Below are 21885 nucleotides of genomic sequence, written 5' to 3' on the forward strand. Positions count from 1 at the left end.
GCAGAAATTATAAAGGTTAAGGTAACAGATTGACTTTTCTTTCCCTTCTTAAAAAGAAGACACTGTTGAGCCATCTTAACAGCCTAGTCAGACCAGCTGACAGACCATAAAATGTAATGAAATTGTTTCTGTAGCATGTTGTGGTTACTGTAGAAGAAGCAGCTGTAGACTTAGTCATGTCATAGTTTGGTCCCTAGAAACACTGCAGTTTTCTTTCTACATTCTGCAGGATTTTATCGTAATATATTTTAAAAAAGAATAGGAAAGAGTGCATTAGTGCAAACAAACAGAAATTATTACTCAGTGAAATAACGGAACAGTGAAAAGAGATTGAATATATTGATCGAACTTTATAATATAAGGTTTTTGGCATAATACTCAAAGAATTTCAGTTGTCTCTCAATAAAGTAAGAAATGTGATTGTCATTTCACTCTCAATATTTAGTAAAAAGTAGTTTTACTTCAATTCTTAATAATCTGAAAGACTCATTGTTTTTTCTTACCTCTAACTCCTCTACACCAGGAAAGCAGAATGTTTAGATACTTTTGTAATCAAGCTATGACAAGGTGACAAATCATCACCCCTCACTCACAAGAAGGAGAGTGAGTGGTGGAACAGCCAGTTGGAGGAGAATTTTCAGATCAGGCAATGACAAAATTAGGTAAGCATATGTGTCTGAGGACCAGATCTTGGAAGGAAAATGCAGGACCATATCATACAAATAAACAATAGAGATATCTGCTTGTATTTTTACAATCCTCTATCAGTTTGTCATAGATCAAGGAAGTGCTGCTGATATAACCTCTCAATACACATGATTGCTAGGTAGTAAAAAATTTTACCTGAAACGTCAGCTTTAGGTTCCATTCCTATAATGAAGAAACAAATGAAAAATTGGTTATATATACAGTATATTTTCAGATAATTATTACAAACCATATGTCATAATTTTGTATTGCTTTAAGTATAAATACATAAGGGATCCATTCCATCTGTGCAATACACTATTAGCATTTTGAAATTATTAGGACCACTACAATAATAATGGCTAGAGTATCTTTTTGCTCTCAGAAAGATCCTCAGTTCCTCATGGTTTAGATTCCATAATATGTTGGAAATATTCCTTTGACAATCTAATCCATGTTGATATGATTGCATCATGCAGTCTCTGCAGATATTAGCTACACATTCATGCTGTGAATCTCTAGTTCTACAACATCCCAAAGGTGTACTATTGCATTCACGGCTGGTGACTGAGAAGGTCCCTGAAGAATTTTGAGGTGAATTTGCTTTGTGATATGGTCCATTATCATGCTAGAAGTAGCTATCAGAAGATGGTTAAATTGTGGCCACGAAGGGAGGCCCATAGTCAACAGCAATACTTAAATTGGCGGTGGCATTCATGAGGTGATTGATTGGTATTAATGGGCCAAAAATATGACAAAAAGACATTTCCCACACAATTACACCACTAACAACAACCTGGGTTGTTGATAACTTATGGAACCTTTGCATTGTATTCAATTAATGCAGCATTCTTCTTGAAAATGTATTGAAATTAAGAAATATTTAGTTGTCCATACATGCATTTTTTTGGTTTGCCATGGCAAAAATAATAAAAAAAGAGCTTGACTCTTGGATATTCTGCAAAGAAATTCCAAAATAGCTGACACAAACATATTGGAAACCTTTAGAAGTTGAAAGAAATTATTGTCTTGTAGTGATCTGTCAAGCAGACTGATGTTTTTAAATGATTATCATAGATATCTTCAATTTTGTAATTACTCATTTGGCCTGTTGAAATTGAGAAAACAACTCACTCAGCTATTTTGTGTCACATTTAATGTGGAAAAGGCAAGGAAAAGGAGATAACTATCTGAGGAGGCAAGACAGACAGTAACAGCAAAGGAAGGCCCATGTAAAGTTCACATACCATATCTATAGAGACTAATGTTCCTGAGACCACCATTGCCTTTAATTATCAAGACATTGAAAGCACATGCAACTGTAACCCACACACCTGGATGTGGAAAATTAACCCAGGAATAAAGAGAGCAGTAGGAATGGTGGAAAAAAATACCAAGGAAAACTTTAAAACAGGATCAAGCTCAAGATGCAACAGTTTTAAGTCAAACCATTCTGTCTTTGTATACATGAAAATAGGCTCCACGGTAGAAGACCTAGAAAGACCCCACTTCTAAGAAAGAAATGCAAATAAGCTCTGGAGACAATGAGACAATGCATGTTAATAAACTACAGTCTTTCAGAGAAAAAGTCTTTGCAATTGAGAGATTTTTGGTAAACCACACCAATTTTGTGTTCACAATAAAAAACAAAGCCTTCAAATAAAGGAACACCATTCCACAATGAAACACGGAGGAGGCTCAGTGGTGTTTTCATGTTGCTTTGCACCCTATTTGAATGTGTGCAGGACACAATAAAATTGGAAGACTATCAGGGCATTTTGGAGTAAATTATACAGCCCAGTGTCCAAAAGCTGTGTTTCAATCATAATACATGGGTCCTCATACCTCAAAAACCACCCAGAAATAGAGAGCAAAACGCTGAACCATTCTGAAATGGGCTGCTTGGGCTCTCATTGAACATCTGTAGAAAGAGCTGAATGTTGCACTTGGGAGAAGGCACCCATTTTACAACCAGTAAAGAAGTGTAGAAATCACACTCAGAGCTATGGAAAGAGCTCGAGGGCAGTTACTGTCAATAGATGGTGTGCTACAAAATATTAGATTAGGGGTACTGATATTTATGCCCTTACCATTTTCTTTTGTTTTATTGTTTTAAACAATATAGTTGGGAGATAACAAGGTAGATGAACTGGTGAAGAGCAGGTGGAGACCATGTTTACAGCTCATTATGTTTCTTACTAATTTCCATGTATGACCTATTATCAGCAATAAACCTGTTACCACGATAATGGCAAAATTGCTACAGCAAGCCCTTTATTTCAGACTCAGAGAACAAGACAAAGCAACATATAGAAGATATTGATACACTTCAGGAAATGGCTCCAGGTTTTTGGAATGCTATCGTAAACCCTGAAACAATCTGTGTGATGCTAACTAAAAAAAAATAATAACCTGTGTGCTTTTCCAGAAAATGGCTAGTAGAGCTTTGCCAGGAATACTAATTTTTCAACATACTAGTCCTTTAGACTACAATAGTATTTGTGATAAATTCCTGCTGATGGTGTCATATATATAGATTTATAAATAAAAACCAGGCAAGAGAGAAAAGGTTGATGTTCTTAACAACAGTTAATAGCAAGAGCCAGAAAAGTGTTTAAACAAAAAGACTAAATGTTTACTTCCTTTTGCTGGCTAACATATTCAGAGAACATTTAAAAGTCTAACCATTGGTCATACAATGTCAATACAATTTCTAAGAGTCTTATTTCTTTGACCAAGAATCAAAGATAAACACGGCTGAGAATGATCATTAGAGGCTTTAAAATTTAACATTTTGCCTTCATTATGCACTACTGTATTTTGTTGTGTCACTGCATTCATATTTTTGTCATCTGTTTCTTTGCCCACTGTCTGCAGTGGTGAGAAAAATCCTCCAATGCAAGGTAGTAATAGATATAATGTGTAAATATAGCATAGACTTTCCCTTGATCATAGTAATCAAGCCAGAGGTTTGTAGAAAATCTTTACACATATGAGACATCCCAGTGAAACGGCAACCAAACTAAAAGCTATGGTCAAGAGTCTGCTTCTTCAAAAAAAATCTAAGAAGGAATGTATTTATACAGACCACCTCATTTTCTCCACTAGGACTACTCTACTAGAAACTTGACAGAAAATATAATAATAATAATAGTTCACTACATTTATATAGCGCTTTCTCAGTACTCAAAGTGCTATCCACAAAGAGAGGAACCGGGAAGCGAACCCACAATCTTCCACAGTCTCCTTACTGCATAATCATGAGTACATTGGAGAGACATTTCTTTGAAATCAGAACATAATAGAGATATCCATTGCTTTAAAAGCCTTGGTCTCACAAACAAATATATGTCTCAGAAACCTGTAAGTGACTATTAGCCATAATGCAGCCAGAGAGCCTTAACAAATTCACCCCACATTCATTAAAATAATGATATATACTTAAAAAGGCCTGAATAATTCTATTTCCTGATTTGTCATGTACCCACATGTTATAACATTACATATATAATATTCAATAGGGTTCCTTTAACACAACGTCATCTAAGTCCATTTGTGCTATAGGTCTTGACATTCATGTGCTACCTATTTTTACATGTATCTGCAGAATGTCTCCAAAGTAAATAAGTTAAAATATTCTAATGGCTATAAACAATAAGTCATTGAGTATGAGATGTATGGCCTTGCATGTTAAGAAATCAATTGTAGCCATTAGTCCATCTTCTATCAGCACAGTATATTTCATACAAGTTAGCACAAATTAGGCTGTTTCAAATATACAGTACAGTTCACAGGTAATTTATATACACTGTGCATACCACACATATATATCCATCTATAATTCTTACTTAAAAAAATAAATTTGGTTGTTTCATTGTTTTTTTGTTTTTGAAGGGTTTATCAAGAGAAATTTATTTTTTAGGCCTTAAATGATTATATTACTGTTTTTGTACTAAAGACCATAACTTTTCTCAGTAATCTATTGAAGGTTACATTGGCATTCAAATACATCAATGGACAAGTGGTAAACATGAATGATATGTTGTTGCAGGATCTGTGGGTGCTCTCTGTTGTTCAAGTTACAACAATAGTGCAGGAGTCAATGTAAGCTTGAAAGAATTGATAGCCACTGTATATTCATGAAAATATGTATTTAAAGTAAACGGTGTGTCACCCCAATCAAAAGGACTGCCATTAAGAAAGAGCTAATAATGAAGAGCCATACAAGACTGAGGTTTTAGTTGTCAACACATCTGAAACAACAAATCTGTTTAACAACACCTGTAGAAGAACAACAAGGCTGTACAATGTCCACCTTCTGACTGCACATCTAAATGAATAACTAAAGAAATGTAACATTACTTTCTAATTGGGAATGCAAACATGCCATGCCAGAATATGGCTGCAGCATTTTAACAGTTATATATCCATAGGCCACAATGCTTATCTAAACTCTATTAGCTGTTGCTATGACATATAGTGATGCAATAGACATCAAAACTAAATGACAGAAAGATGTTGCAGCAGACAGAAGTACATATTAAACATGAGCCAATTAGCTGTGGTGACCTGCGTGTGTTTGTGTGTGTGACTCTGTCTGTCTCCTCTGTTGCTGTTCAGTTATCCTGTACTACTGAACTCCTGAATAGATAACAGCTATTTTAGCTTTATATTTTCTCTCAGTGTCAAGGCTTTTGTTCAGTTTCTTTTGCACTCTTTCCCTGAACCCCCAGAAGTTTAAAATGCACAGACTTGAGAAATTGGAGGTGGGCAGTTTGGGAAGAAGCCCTGCACTGAATTTCACTACTATTGGTTCCAAACCTTTTAACGGGTTGTACCTAGATGTGTATTCACATTTGAGAATTTTATATTTTCTGGCTATATTAACCAATTTTATAATAGATTTTTCCTCTCACTGCCACCTTCTTTCATTAACCAGTCGTCCCACACCATCCCTAAAACAGCAACAGCTAGTACTACTTCAAGTGGTATGGCCCATGATGACTCCACCTCTAAACATCAGCATGGACTGTCCATAACTGAAGACCAAGTGAGGAGACAACTAAGGAAGCTACACACAGGAAAATTTCTGGGACCTGATGGAGTCAGTCCTTGAGTTCTTAAGCCCTGTGTTTATCAACTTTGTGGTGTCCTCTGTCATTTGTTCAGTCTGTCATTAAACCTGCAAAAAGTTGTGCTGCTGAAAACCTCATGCATTGTTTCTGTTCCAAAGAAGGCAGGAACCTCTTTGTCTAACATGTACAAACCAGTGGCACTTGTGTCTCATGATGAAGACCTCTGAGACATCTGTCTTAAACTGTATCAGTGGACCATCCATACCCTTTTCAACTGGCCTATCGGATAAAGATTGGAGTGAAGGATGCAGTCCTCTGTCTGCTCCACAAGGTCTATTCTTACCAGGACAAAGCTGGCATCACAATAAAGATTATGTTTTTTTTTTTTTTTTTTTTTTATCTCCTCAGTGCATTCAGTAACATCCCCATTAAGGGGTAAGCTCATAGATATGTTCATTTAGAATTGTTGATTTACTAATAAAGATTATTACAAAAAAAACAAGAAAAAGAACAGAAAAAGATTGAGAACCACTGTGAGTCATAAATTCATGCCATCAAAATTCCAGTTAAAGAAGAGGCATTTCACTGAGTAAGTTCTGTTTTGACCTGTGGTTTTTCATAAATATTTCAGAGTTCTTTGAACAGTCATGTCTTGATATACATAAAGTATGTGTCTGTTTGGTATTTTTTAAAGTTAATGATTCTAAAAATAACATTATTGTCCCACTTGAGGGTGATTTAAAGAAGTTGAAAGTTATTACTGTTATTCTGCAACACTGTCCTTAATTTATTTAGGAGTTTTAGTGTTGCATTTTTCCTTGTCAGTCTCTTCCTAGAATCCCAAGGGAAGTCTGATGCATGTGACAGCATCAGTGCAACCATAATTAAGCAGATACATGCATTTCTTCTGAGATAGATGAAAACTTAAAACACACACATTAGAACCCTTACTGTTTGTACTTCTGTTGTCTAGAAAGTAAGCTTCTGTTTTTTGGTCTTCAAATTGCAGTTTCCAGTTTCATTTTTGCCATTCTCAAATGTTTCATTTCTGGCTTTGATCTTGGATTTGTTCTGATTAAGTTTATTGTTTCACCTTGAGTCAGCAAAGCTACACATACAGTATGTTAGTGTTTTCACTTAATGCATTTTTTAACTGTTCAAAATAGAGAAAAACTTACAATTATTACAGGATCAGTGATCTACTTTGTTGTGTTCTTCAGTTAAAACCTTTTGGATCACAAGAAACACAGCCATGGAGAGACCAAAAGTGCAACAAGGCAACCCATCTCCTATTAAATGGGGGTCTCACATCTGGGATCCCAGACTTCTGTTAGCATTTCCATTGTTTTCTCACAAGACCAAAAGTCATGCTATCAATGAAGTCTGAGTACAATAATAGCAACTTTCATAGTCTTTGATAGTGTGAATTGATAAAATAAATAACAAATAAAACAGTTCAATTTAATTCCGACAAAAAACTTCAGTAGATGTGAATAAAAAACTTCAAAAAGTTTAAAGTCCTTTTTACGGAAGCGTATTAGGAAGTTAGTTTTGACTTTAACTATTACTTTGTTTGCAGTATTAGCAGTGCATGATAGTATTATACTATATCTGTGCCTATTTTGTAAAGCTCCTTTTCATGGAGACCGAAACTGTCAGGTCTGGTTTCTCACAGACACACTTGTCTCCTCTTTTTGGATTTGCATTGTGTGCAAATGTATGGACAGTCATTTGTGGTAACAAAACACTTTACTGTGATTATAAAACTGCACTCCTTGCTTCTGAATAATACTATTAGTTGTTGTAATTTATATTGCTGTGCTCCAATTAGATCATACTCATTCTAGGAGAAAAGGCAGCAGTGTGGCAGTGGCTAAGACTTTGGATGTTAAACCCTGAGGTTGTGGATTTAAATCCTGCTGCTGACACTATGGGACCACAAACAAGTCACTCACAGTAATCTGTCTATACGCAAGCTGGAAAAAAAAGCATATGCCAGTTGTATCTCAAATGGTGTAAGTCACCCTGAATAAAGGCATCAGTTCATTAATCAATAAACAATGTGAAGTCTTGAAAGATATTAAAACAAGACTAGAAAGAGATTTCACAAAATATACCAGGCTTTTCAAACTAAATTCTCAATTTTGACTCCTTTTACCTCAGTTGTATTTCATGTTTAATTTTTGTCTAAAGCTATTTCAACTAAGGGATTTTAGGAGAAACATCTGTGACAAAGTTGATTCTTAAATGAAACATAAATGAGAATCTTTCTAAAGTGCCATGAGATGTCAAAGATCAATCTTTGAGCAGTAAATATTCCTATTGGGCAAGTCTGATTTATCATATAACAGGTTAGAATACCAAAGGTCATAGGGTGACAAATCACAAAGATGGGATTTTTAAAACCATCCATTAAGTCTAGCATTGAGCTATTTAGTGTAAAATATATTCACATTAGAAGCAATCATTTTGTGGATTTCATTAATAACAGATATTATTAACATTATTGATATTATTAATATGAAGTTTGAGAAGTTGGTCCAGAAGTGCTGGAACACAACATGTTCATCTTTTTGTTTAAACCATTTGTAAATTAATTTACATAAAGAACTGGAATTATATTATTAATCTTGAAATAAAATACACATACATAAGATAAGCTTCAGAAAGCTGTCCAGGAAACTCACAGTACTTTCTGAACACATTTTTAGTTAAATTAAAAGTGGATAATGGGCTATGAAACTATGGAGTGATCTACCTATTAATTTAAGGTTGCCTCTTGGTCTCAAGACCCAGAAAACAGTATGGCATATTATAAAGCAAAGGCAGCCTTCAGTCCCCAGTGTGCTTTGAATGGCAGAAGGGTGCTAAAGATGTAAGGTTTATGCAAACCTGAAAAAACTGCCTATGTCATAAGGAAAAGAACAGATTAGGAATTAACGTCTTGAAAATAAGTGATACTTGCTGGAGAGAGAATGAAAAAATAATGACATACTTGGATAATACACAATATTACTCTGGTAGTAATGATGATGGCACTTATGGAGTAGCTCTAATAGTGTCAAAATATGTAGAGAAGTGTGTACAAAATTTTATGCTGGTTTGCATACTACATGCTTACAGATATTAACATCACACAGCTGTGTGTGCCTACAATCAATAAATCAGAAGTAGAACAGTTTTATGAAGATGTCAAAAAACTTTAAAAATCAACCATAAGCATAACATAAATTTCATAATGGGGATTTTAATGCTAAAGGGAGGAAAGGCGGAGTTGACAGGGTAGTGGAAAAGCATAGCCTTGGCCAAAGAAATGAGAGAGAAGAAAGATGAATTGAATTTTGTCAAGAAATAGGAATAGTTATCACTAAGACTTAATACAAACTTTCACTATGACATATATATACACTGTATATATATATATATATATATATATATATATATATATATATATATATATTTACAGTATATATATATATATATATATATATATATACAGTATATATATATATATATTGCATAGTTTACTGTCAAATAAAGCAAAGAGTACGCAACACATATTTCGCCCTCTTTTGGGCGCATCAGGCATACACACTCTACTGCTCCCCTCTCTGGGAATCGAACCTCAGTCGTCAGAGACGAAGTCCCTTTACACTGCGCCATGGCAGGTCCGGAGTAATTACATTCATTGCATTCGTAGTCTGATTCTCAACGACCTGAATTGTGTGGGTGGTTACCTACCAGGTTACGCTTGTGGTCAGTCTGTGTAAAAGTTCCTAGAACCCCGGACTTTTTCCACCACAGGCTTACACAGCTAGTTTTATATAAAATTCCAAAACAGTCATCCTCATGTCAAAACACAACAAAACAACAGTTACAGATTTTTTTTCAGTGCTTAATGCATAAATCATCATATGTACAAACAGAATGTAAAAAAGTCATTTCATAGGCATTTTTAGGCAAATGTTTCATATTTTTTATTTTTGTTATTATAAACAAATATTTATTGTTTTGGAGGTCTACAAATCTCAGGTCTGATCTCTATATATAAGACACTAAAATTGGAGGAATAACAGACACTGAGAAGGCAGCCAAAAGACTCCAGAACTCCTCTAGCCCACAATGGGATATTTTTACTTAAAATGTACAAGCACTTTACTATTATTTTAAATCCTTTCAAAAGCTGAAAAAATTTGGGAATACAAAGTATTTTTATTTTAAGCAAAGCAAAACAACTCAGATTCAATTAAAATGATCATCTCCTTCAGTGTCTGAGTTATAAATCAAAAATGCAGTACAGTAATCCCTCCTCCATCGCGGGGGTTGCGTTCCAGAGCCACCCGCGAAGTAAGAAAATCCGCAAAGTAGAAACCATATGTTTATATGGTTATTTTTATATTGTCATGCTTGGATCACAGATTTGTGCAGAAACACAGGAGGTTGTAGAGAGACAGGAACGTTATTCAAACACTGCAAACAAACATTTGTCTCTTTTTCAAAAGTTTAAACTGTGCTCCATGACAAGACAGAGATGACAGTTCTGTCTCACAATTAAAAGAATGCAAACATATCTTCCTCTTCAAAGGAGTGCGTGTCAGGAGCACAGAATGTCACATAGATAGAGAAAACAATCTCTAGCAAACAAATCAATAGGGCTGTTTGGCTTTTAAGTATGCAAAGCACCGCGGCACAAAGCTGTTGAAGGCGGCAGCTCACACCCCCTCCGTCAGGAGCAGGGAGAGAGAGAGAGACAGAGTTTGTTTTTCAGTCAAAAATCAATACGTGCCCTTCGAGCTTTTAAGTATGCGAAGCACCGTGCAGCATGTCATTTCAGGAAGCAGCTGCACAAAAAATAGCAACGTGAAGATAATCTTTCAGCATTTTTAGACGAGCGTCCGTATCGTCTAGGTGTGCGAACAGCCCCCTGCTCAATCCCCCTACGTCAGGATCACAGATAGCGCAAGAGAGAGATAGAGAAAAGTAAGCAATCTAGCTTCTCAGCCATCTGCCAATAGTGTCCCTTGTATGAAAAACTGAGGAAGCATGTACCAGAAATTAAAAGACCCATTGTCCGCAGAAATCCGCGAACCAGCAAAAAATCCGCGATATATATTTAAATATGCTTACATATAAAATCCGCGATGGAGTGAAGCCGTAAAAGGCGAAGCACGATATAGCGAGTGATCACTGTACTTCCCTTATTCACCAACACTTCAATACAGTAATAATAGTTTGAGTTTTCCTCAGCTAATTGCTAGCTTAGAGTGCATTAAAAGAGAGCATTTTTTAAATGAAAAGAAAATAACAGAATGAAAAAATAATCGCAAATTGGCAAGCACAATTAAATATGTCTTGTATAAGCGACTTACCTGGGTCTAAATTATTTGGGTCTCCATTGCACACTCTTATTTTAGAGATCAACAAAACTGTAGAGAAACAAAAAGACACAGAATAAGGCACTAGAACACATGTGAAATACCAACAGACATGATATGCGTAGGTAACAGCCTGTTTGTCTCTGTAGAAATATCAGAATCAAAACAGTGCAAATCTCTGGTCCATCTACCCAGAGTTTGGGCATAAGACAGTATTGTAAGCAGTTCAAAAGATTTCCAACCAATGATTTTTTCATTCAATTACTACTAAATGTATATCTGTTAACTAATCCGACGAAGCCATATAAATGGGGCAGACACTGAGGTGTTTGGTTGTGAAAGGGGACAAATACAGTAACTCAGTTCATTTAATTTCTTACCATAATATTAGAGAATGTGCAGATCTTACTTAATAAAATGGCTGAATTTAAAGCTAATGATTGTTTTCAATAAGATTACAGAGAATATTAAATCATGGCTTTAATACAGAGATTGATGGTCAGTGATGCAGATCTTATGACTAATTCCTTTGATGTACCACTGAGATCAAGACAGCAGCACCACAGGTAACTGGCACACAGTCTGTGTGTATGTTAACAAATGTAGACTACGCCATTAACAGTCGCCGAGTTGCTCTTGCACTGTCTTAGTTCATATATTAATATTTGGTACTGCATAGTTGTGTCTATCTCTAAAATTATGTTTCTTTGCTTGTTATTTATGCAAAGCTTTGTTTTTAACTTGAACTTTGATATGCAGGTATTTCTCTCCGTGAGTCAGGTGTTGTCATTGGCTTTGACATTTTTGGGAGGTGATGAGTCAAATCGAGTGGTATGAAATGCTAGTGTGATCTATCAACAGAGAAACAGTAAAATGCATTTTTTAATGGTGGTATGATAGTTAGCATGTTTGCCTTTCAAGCCAGCAAACATTGGTTCAATTTCTGCCCCATACATTACATTTTTTTCTTTAATCTAACTTTTCCCACACTATTCTTGTCATGGCCCCCGGTGGTGGTGGTGGTATGTGTGTGTAGAGGGTGCTGTCATGCAGTCTCCAGTGTTATCTGTTGCAGTTTGGGGTCAGAACTATCATCTCTCAGTGTTACACCATCAAAGCAACCTGCCCAGCACTGTTTCCCTCTCGTATTTGAAGCTGTATTCTGCTAAAAAACATTCAAGTGGTTGTAACCCTGCATGTTTTTGCCTCGGCATTTTGTATTTTTTTAATCTCACAGATGCCACCATTTTGTGTGTTTTAGCAGTGTACTGTAATTGCTATATTTCTGGCAGTCAGTATTCCTTTTGCTGGTTATGTGAAACCTCACCTATATAAGATAACAGTGCACTTTGACCAGTGTCTGGAAAAAAATGTAATCTTTGCAGTGCATAGAGCTGGGTGGAACCTTATTTTATGTATTAACTTTGACATTGATTTTTAGTTAGCAGTTTGGACTCTGTTTCTTTCTTGGTCATTTTCCAGGTACAGGCTCCTGCTGGTTTAAGATTCTATTTTTCTCTTTTATCCCCTGAACAATTTAATCAAATTGTTCCACGTGGCCTTTGTTTTATCTGCACTGGAAGTACATAACCTTGGACTATTTAGATTGTAAACCGTGGATTTTTTTTTTCATAAACTTGAGCGAATACAGACTGAGTAGATAAATCAGCAAAAACAAATAAGTCAGTTATGCTTGTAAAACCTTGTTTCTTTTAAACAATTTATTTATTTCTTTTCTAATGGGATTGAGCTTTTAAATTGAAGACAGGACACTTGATCAATGAATGATTTGGATAGACAGATCTAAAATTCAAAAGTTGGATCATGTTTGAATGTGCTTCACATTTATATACTTCTCTGATTTTTGGTAGTTCTTATTTAACAATATTTCAGAAAAAATGCATGTGTTCTGGGTGGTGTGAGCACACGACTGGATAGCTGACATGTGGATTATGTGACACAAGCATCTTGCCATTTTTCCATGGACATTTTAATTTTGTTTGCTGTTGTTCAGTATTTGCCCCTTTAGGTCCCCCCATTAACTCCATTGTATCATAAACCGTGCAATCAGTAGTCATGAAAATGTGAGATTAAAAACATTTTTGGCCATCTCAATAAACAGTACAGGGCTGCTAGCATAAAAAGCAACATTTTTAGATGGATTATTAATTTAATAGCCACTCTTTTGCAAACTTACCAATGAAGATTCCTTTTCTTTGTTCCCAGCAACCTGTGGTAAAAACAAAAAATCAGAAATAATAAACTCAGCCAATGAAAGAGTCTCTCTGTCTCTGTGTCTCTGGCATTTAACATTAAATTAATTGATGGACTGGAAGTTTATTTATGTTTACACTATGATTGGATATCTCAAAAAAGAAAAAAAAAACAGTCTCCTAAGAATTACTATTATTCATAATAAATAAAAATGCATTTTGTCTTAGCTTATACAGTAGTCCATTAACTGACACTTGATAATCATGCTAATAAATAAGTTAATAGGTTAACTTGTTGTTGGAGAAGAAAAGTGAGTTAAGCAGAATGTAAAACTGATGACTTGGAACATTCAATTGTGGAACAATAAGAATGTTTTTCTAAATTGCAGGTGGAATCTAATAAACCTTGTGCCTCCCTTTAGTTTGAACAGTGCTTCATCTTTATCATAGAACAGCAACAGCATCTTCATTTCTGTTTTACTGCACAAAAACAAGCAAGGAAGGAGATGAAATAGGTTGAATATAATTTGAAGTTTACTGTGATGTAGAACGATTGTTAAACCCAAGTATTATTCCAACCTTGGCTTATAATTATTACTTTTATAATCTGGAGGACACTGTCCTCCTGCAGCACATGCATATATCTTCTGGTGTTTTCATATGGCATTCAGACTAACATATGCTGTTTATGTGACAAACAGATCTACAAGTTTATAAACAGAGCAAATAATCTGAGGTTAGAAAGCACTTACATGCGATAAGCATAAGAGGCAAAATCACCAAGTCCTCCATTAAATTAAATGTTAAAATCTTCAAAACATCCATACCTGCAATGATAATAAATTATGGTAATCAAATCAGCATTGAAATATGCCAATTCATCTGTTAGTTACTTATTTATATAACATGTAATTATGAAATTACCCATATCTTGGCACTTTACACAGAATCCTAAAAAAAGACATTAAAAAAATAAAACAAAGACCTCCCATCAATTTTCTAATCAAAAGAAAAGCATATTACTTTAATTCTGTTATAATCTTCAGTGTCTTACATAATATATCATTGTGTTTTTATTTACTCATTCTCAGATTTCACAAAATCTTTATTAATTACCATATTTATTTGTGTAATTTTGTCCAAAATATTACTCCATATACACATATTCTGACAATAATATAAACACATGCAAATAGGAGAACACCTGCATAAAACGACTGCTAAAATATGTCACATTATGCACAGAATATGCAGCTGAATCAGTTGAATCAGGGACTAAACGAGATTGTGTCACCCTCAGATCACCCAAAATCTTTGTGAACATCACTGCAACCTGTCTGTCTGTTAGATGGAGACAGACCATGAAGTCCCTGCACCATAAGCCAACGTACTTGAGAACTGAGGAGAGCTGTTGGCTGGCAGGACAGATTTTGTCTTTGTCTTTGTCAGTAGACAGACTACAACAGTATGTCTAGCAGGTGGTGCATGCTCTGTGGGAACCTGTTCTTTATAGAATGCAGCTCATAGTTTGAACTTGTGTAACAATAGCGGAAATATTAAGACAAGAGAAAATTGGTACAAAATAAAGGAGATATTTAACCTGCTTTAAAATGCTGCATTCACTGCCAATATACATTGTAGTATAATCATTTATACATACAAGTACGGCCAAGTAGAGCCTTTGGAACAGTGCAACCATCGTTCAGTTCTTCCTTTCCTTTAACAACTGCTGTTTAAAGCTGTATATCTCAGAAATGCAAATAATAATGTAGTCAAATCAATTTGTAAATAAATTCACATTCTTTAACATTAACTTAAAAAAGTGGGGTTTTTTTTCAAAAAATGTCCTATATTTTGTAAAAATGAAAAGTAGCTGTTGTGATGTGAAATTTTGCATACAAGTTGATAAATATTTTGTATGTCTTTATTTGTAACTTAGACAAAACAATGTAATATTAGTGTTACATTATAGATAATAACAGCAATGGTTTGATGGTTTAAGAACCCCTTCCCTTGTTTAGGACTAAGTCTCTTTGTAATTTTACGACAGGGTTGGGGGAAGTGCCTCAAACAAGTTTGGCCAATATTTCTCTACTAAAGTCTCTCTCTCAGCCCCCACAGGAAAGCCAGGCCGCCTAACTTGCCAAGCTTTACCTTAACACATGGTTTGGAGGGCAGGTGTGAAGGTTTTCTGTCCCCCCATTGGTCTGAAGTATGGCTGTTTGGAATTGGCTTGTATCAAAAGTCTTTAAGTACCATGACATCCTATTGGCTCTAGGGGTTGGACAGGAAACCTATAAATTTGCTTGCTTTACCTCACCCTCTCTCTCTCTTACCAAACTGATGAAAGACCATCTCACACCATCAACTGCATGCAGCCTGTTCTGAAGAAAGATGACCACAAATGATGCCTTAACTAGAGACATTTTAAGTAACTAACAAGTCTGTGTGCCGCCTGAAACTACACATCACCATTTATCAGGTTGTATGGTTGCCAATATTCAAATGTAATTTGCATATTGTTATTATTTATGAATATTATAAATAATACATTATTTAAATTGTAACTTAACTCCTGCTTGTCTTTTACTATACCTAATTGCCTGAGGTTATAAATGTAGAAGGGAAGGTGGGGAGAAGTTATATGGTACATTACTTTATAAACAGTGTTAAGTCTGGGAGATTTGAGGCATTCTGACAAAAACTACATATTAATAATACAAAAGAGGAAAGTAGAGTAAAATATTACTCTACCAAGACAAAACAGTAGCTTTCAAATGTAGTACCACACCAAAATCATAAATATGCAAAATACCAATAAAACAGACACCAATGGATAAAATGTAAGGTTTTTTTTTGAGAATATAGCTAACTATTTAAAAATATTTTAATAACAAATCATTTATACCATTGAACCTTGAAGTGTATGATTTCTAAGCTAAAACAGACAGCAATCCAAAAATTATTTGTTTTTTAAGGTCAATGCTTAATGTACCTGTACTTAGACCTCATATAAATCGATGCAGTAGGGATTGAGAATTGAAACTAAATAATATTTTTACTAATTTGACCCATTATTCAAAATGCTTTTAAAAAGTTTAGAAGTTAGGTTTCTTATTTAATGTATCAGTCCTTGAATTTGCTTTTCACGGCCTGTCAAAGTAAAAAAACTGAACATCTCAATGAAGGTATACAGACTGGTGTTTGCAATGACACATCATTCTATTCTCATTTTAAATGTTCATTTTTTCTTTCACTTTTCAGAAAATATAGCTCAATTATGCAATAGATTTGACAAAATTCAACCAAATTCAAAAGAAAATATACAACATGTTCATTTAGCCCAGGCTTGTTATTATGACCATGGGACAACACTGCAGGAGTTTCAGCCTGGAGATCCAGTTATGATTTTAATTCCCATTATCCATTTTAAATTACTGGCACATTGCAAGGTCTTTATGAAATTAAGGAGAGGAAGGGACTGGCTGACTATATGGTGAAACAACCAATCCGTCACCCAACTGAACAAGTTTACCATGTGAATTTGTTGAAACTGTGGAAGGACCCCAATCCCTATTCCAGACAACCTCATCCTACTTGACTCAAAACAACATTCTTAATTTCAGTCCTAATTTGACACCAAAGCAATGACAGACGCTTGGAGAAGCCATCTTGTCCATTCCAGAATGGTGAATGAGTGACCCAGAAGAACTTCCCTGATTGTCCACAACATCATTACAGAACTGGGAATTGTTGTTTAAGAACGCTCATATCTCCCAGAAATAAAAATAGTTGAAGTGTAACTTGAGATCAGAAGGATACTAGACCTTGGTGTTATCAAGGAAAGTTTTTGTCTCTTGTCTAACCCCAGAGTCCTGTTCCCTAAACCCGATGGTAAAGTAGTTGGCACTTTTGCAACGATTCTCATCTGCTTAATTAATTTCACAGTTCCATGCTTATCTGATGCCGTACATGAACAAACTCCTAGAGCAACATGGTAAGGCTCAATACTTGATCATACTTGACATGACGAAAGGGTACTAGCAAATTACTTTAATGGAATCCACCAAGGAGAAGACCACGTTCAGCACTGCTAGAGGCCATTGACAGTATTGTGCTCTCCAATTTGGAATGCACAGGGGTTCCTGAGACTATCCAACGTCTGGTGAATAGAGTGCTTCAGTTCTATAATACCTATACTACATACTATCTGGATGAGAAGGTCATTTATTCTGGCACCTGGGAAGAACACATACTGCAGGTTCGCGCTGTGCTCTTGACACTAAGTGAAGATGGCCTACGCATCAACCTGAAAATTGTTTCTTTGGGTTGACCAAGACAAAATATTTAGGCTACTTGGTGGGCGGGATACAGTTGATCCACAATGTGCAAAAAGTGATGCCATCATGAAATGGTCCCATCCAAAAAGCAAGAGTCAAGTAAAAGCTTTCTTAGGCTTAATAGAGTACTAATGCTGGTTTGTCATTCATTTTTCCATGAGACCTGCGCACATTGACTGATCTAACAAAGAAGAGAGCCCCTAACATGTTGGTATGGAATGCTAAAGCAGACACCACATTCTGTGACGTACAGCGGCCCTTACATCAGCGCCGGTATTGATAATGCCTAATTTTTGTACTACTTTTATCTTACAGACTGATGCTTCAGACACAGGTCTTGGTGCTGTGCTGAGCCAAAGTGTCAATGGTGTTGAACACCCCATCATGTTCCTGAGCTGGAAACTGCTGGATTAGGAATCCAGGTATGTGGGGAAAGAGAGGCTATCAAATGGGCTATTATCCAGTTGCGATACTACCTCCTGGGTCATGAGTTCACTCTAGTGACTGACCATGTTCCATTACAGTGGATGGCTCTTCACAAGGAGTCAAATCCTTGTGTTACCAGGTGGTTCTTGGATCTGCAGCCTTTTTGGTTTAAAGTCCATCATTGACAAGGCTCTCTCCATGACAACAGCAATGCTCTGTCCCAGATTCATGACCTCACTGGTCTGGGCTGGGTGGGGCGGTCCTGTCACATGCATGCAGATTAGGGGCAGCTTAAAAGCTTGACTAATGCTAATTTCCCAGACCTTACCAATTCCTCCCTCTGCAGACTGGAAGATTGATGGCTTTACTACCTTTGACGTCACTTATCGTGTTTGCCTGCCTGGACTTGCCTCCTCCTTCCAGAAGTCCTTATCATCAGAAGCTCAACCACCTTGAATCAGCCTACTTCTCACAGTTGTCTGTGTTCTTTCTTATAGTGGGTAACTCAACAGTTTTTTGGATGCTGTTTACACTGCATAATGAAGTTTTATTTTTTCAAAGTGTTACTGCTACCACTACACCTAGAACATCCCACTGCATCTTCCATTGCAGAGGTATCTCCACATGCAGCAGAAACAACACATGAGATTCAAGGTAGGAAGTTCTTCAGCACCTACTCTATTGTTACCCAATACACTGGACCATTACACCATGATATGCTGAGATGCATCCACTAAATAAGACAGATGGAAAAAAAAATCACAGCTATTGCATCATTTAGTAAAATACTTCACATTTCTAGAAAATTACCTATGACCTCCAAAATGTTTGTATGCAGTTTTATTTTAAATGCTTCAGTGTGTACTTTGTAATGACCCACCTTGAAAATGTAAAGATGTATTACTAAATAAATATTCTTTTTAAAGAGTAATAATATAATTCCTACATAATCTACTCAAGATTAGCAATGAAAGTGAATGCAATTCATTACTTTCCAATACTTCAAAGGTTCCCAACCTTCTCCATTCCTTGCAACCACTGAAAAATATTTGCTTTTTTAATTTATTTCAACACCCCCTAAAAAAGTATTATCACATTTGAAGATGAAGAAGTCAAATTTCTAATTTTTGAACCACAAATTGAACAACATAGAGTACAGTGGGTGAACAAACTGAATTCAAAAAATAAGCATTTAACTCAAATAACACAAAATTTAAATTGATCAATTTACCTTTATAAATATCAATAAATCTTGTAAAAGTGTCCCCTGTGAAGTTTAGACACACAATTGATGTTCCAGAGCTTGAGGTACCCTGCAAACCATTAAACACTGCGAGGAAATGAGACACAATCAATGATCAAAGGATTTGGGAGATTGGAGACCCCACTGTCAACTTTCTTGAAAGACCGAGCAAAGAAAGAAGAAAAATCTCGGGCTGCAAACATATGCGAACTGCTGCATTTGAAGACATCGAAAAAGCAACTTTTATGTGGTTCAGTGATGCTTATTCAAGAAACATTCCCATTAATGCGGCACTCATTCAAGAAAATGTGAGGTTTCTAAACTCTCTTCGGAACTCCCCCAGCCGTACAACATGCTGAAGAGCATCCCGAAGTGCAATCACTGCGTCTGTGGAAGACTCTTTATCTGTTGCCGGAGCAACAGCAGGCTCACAGCTCTGTTGTGGCTCTTCACCGAAGCAAACAGAAATCTCGATGGGTGATGCAAGGAACATTGTAAATTCAGGTAATAGTATTATTTTGCCACTAAACTGGCCACAACCCTGCCTGACTGCTGTGTCTGTGTACAGGAGAGTGGCAGATCCCGCTACAATAAATAACCATGCTGTTCCTGTTTCAAGCTGAATAAAGCTGGTTTTGCTAAAGTACTGAGACTAAGCCTCGTGTTTTGGGGTGCAAGACAGGGACTTATAGCGTGATTATGATTTGCTTCTGTGGCGCTTCATTGCACAGGTGTGAGCCTGCTGTTGCCCTGCCCCGGCAACGGACAAACAATCTTCCCGGATGCGGCAATCGCACTTCAGCGTGTCGTTCCCGTTGGCTTTGGAATCCCAAAAGTGCTCAGAAACCTCACAATATGAATGAGAAGAAAAGGATGATTCGGCATCTGATTGATAACTGTGCTGCACACAACATGCTTCCACATTTAGATAATGTTCGCATTGAATTCCTCCCACCCAATTGCACGGCAGTGCTTCAGCCATAGGACTTGGGCATCATTCACACCCTGAAAGTGTATTATTGCAGAAAAATGCTGAGAAAAATTCTCGTCAGCATAACTTGTAGACAGGAGGAGATTAAAATTAACGCAAAAGAAGTTATTGAAATGATTTCAAACGCCTGGACGCAAGTTAAAGAAAGCACTATAGTGACAAATACAGAATCTCATTACAACAAAATTTTCATTACAGCAAAATATTTTTTAGGTCCCTGACAGTTCGTTGTAACGGAATTTTACCTGTAGAGTGGAGCCTCGGGTCACGACCGTAATTCGTTCCAAAACTCTGGTCGCAACCCGATTTGGTCGTGACACAAAGTAATTTCCCCCATAGGATTGTATGTCCATCCATCCATTTTCCAACCCGCTGAATCCGAACACAGGGTCACGGGGGTCTGCTGGAGCCAATCCCAGACAACACAGGGCACAAGGCAGGAACCAATCCCGGGCAGGGTGCCAACCCACCGCAGGACACACACAAACACACCCAACACACCGCAGAGGATTGTATGTAAATACAATTAATCCGTTCCGGACCGTACGAGCTGTATGTAAATATATTTTTTTTTAAAGATTTTTAACAACAAAAATAGTTAATTATACCATAGAATGCACAGTGTAATAGTAAACTAAATGTTTACTTACTTCATCTGGTCACTCCAGCTCCTTAATAGCTCAGCTGGAGTGACCGATTCCTTCTGCCTCACAGAGCGGGGCCAAAACACTCCTGCTTGGGATCTCTCTCTCGCTCGCTGCACAGGGAATGCACAGGGAGAGACTGAACACGTGCGGAAATCATCGGCACGTACAAACCGGAAGGGAAACTGGCTTGTTCGTCACCCGAGTGTGTGGTCGTGAACAGATGCAAAAGGTTGGCGAACTTTTTGGTCGTAACCCGATTTGTATTTGGTCTGAGACGTTTGTGACCCGAGGTTCCACTGTATTACCAAAGTAGTGTTTTTCCATCTTAAGCACATTTCAAGGTTGTGTCCTTTTCTTTCGGATACTGCAATGGTGATTGTTATCCATGCTTTTCAAATTGCGATTTGATTATTACAATGCAGTGTTGTCTGGTATCTCAGCACAGAGCCTAAACAGAGTACAGTATGTCCAAAATTCTCAAGCAAGGGTTTTTACACATTTAAATCCTTGGGACCATGATATAACTTCACTATGTAAATTACGTTGATTACCTGTCCTTTGTCACGTCCAATAGAGAGAAGGAGAATAAGTCAGTGGCAGTAAGGCAGAGTACATGTGTGTAAATGTGAGGGAAGGTGGTGGAAGGATGTGACTTTGAGCAGCAGAGTTGGTGAAGGTAGACAAATTGAAATGCTTGGGTTCAACAGTCTAAAGCAATGAAGAAAGCGGCAGAAAGGTGAAGAAAAGAGTGCAGGCAGGATGGACTGGGTGGAAAAGAGTGACAGGAGTGACTTGTGATAGAAGAGTAACTGCAAGAGTGAAAGGGAAGGTCTATAAAACGGTAATGAGACCAGCTGTGTTGTATGGTTTGGAGATGGTGGCACTGAT

General features: G+C 36.6%; 1 protein-coding gene across 1 annotated transcript in view; it reads right to left on the bottom strand.

Moving 5' to 3' along the window:
- The window catches only part of LOC114669641 (E3 ubiquitin-protein ligase TRIM39-like), a 100811-nt gene that overhangs the window by 77090 nt on the left and 1836 nt on the right, over positions 1 to 21885 (bottom strand). Inside the window, exons 2-5 of the mRNA XM_051922479.1 lie at positions 14103 to 14177; positions 13335 to 13367; positions 11132 to 11188; positions 844 to 870 (exon numbers count right to left, since the gene is read on the bottom strand). Of these exons, the coding sequence (XP_051778439.1) occupies positions 844 to 870; positions 11132 to 11188; positions 13335 to 13367; positions 14103 to 14177 (192 nt within the window). The remainder of the gene's footprint in view (positions 1 to 843; positions 871 to 11131; positions 11189 to 13334; positions 13368 to 14102; positions 14178 to 21885) is intronic.

Source organism: Erpetoichthys calabaricus, chromosome 2 (assembly GCF_900747795.2).
Source record: "Erpetoichthys calabaricus chromosome 2, fErpCal1.3, whole genome shotgun sequence".
In the NCBI taxonomy this organism is placed as follows: domain Eukaryota; kingdom Metazoa; phylum Chordata; class Cladistia; order Polypteriformes; family Polypteridae; genus Erpetoichthys; species Erpetoichthys calabaricus.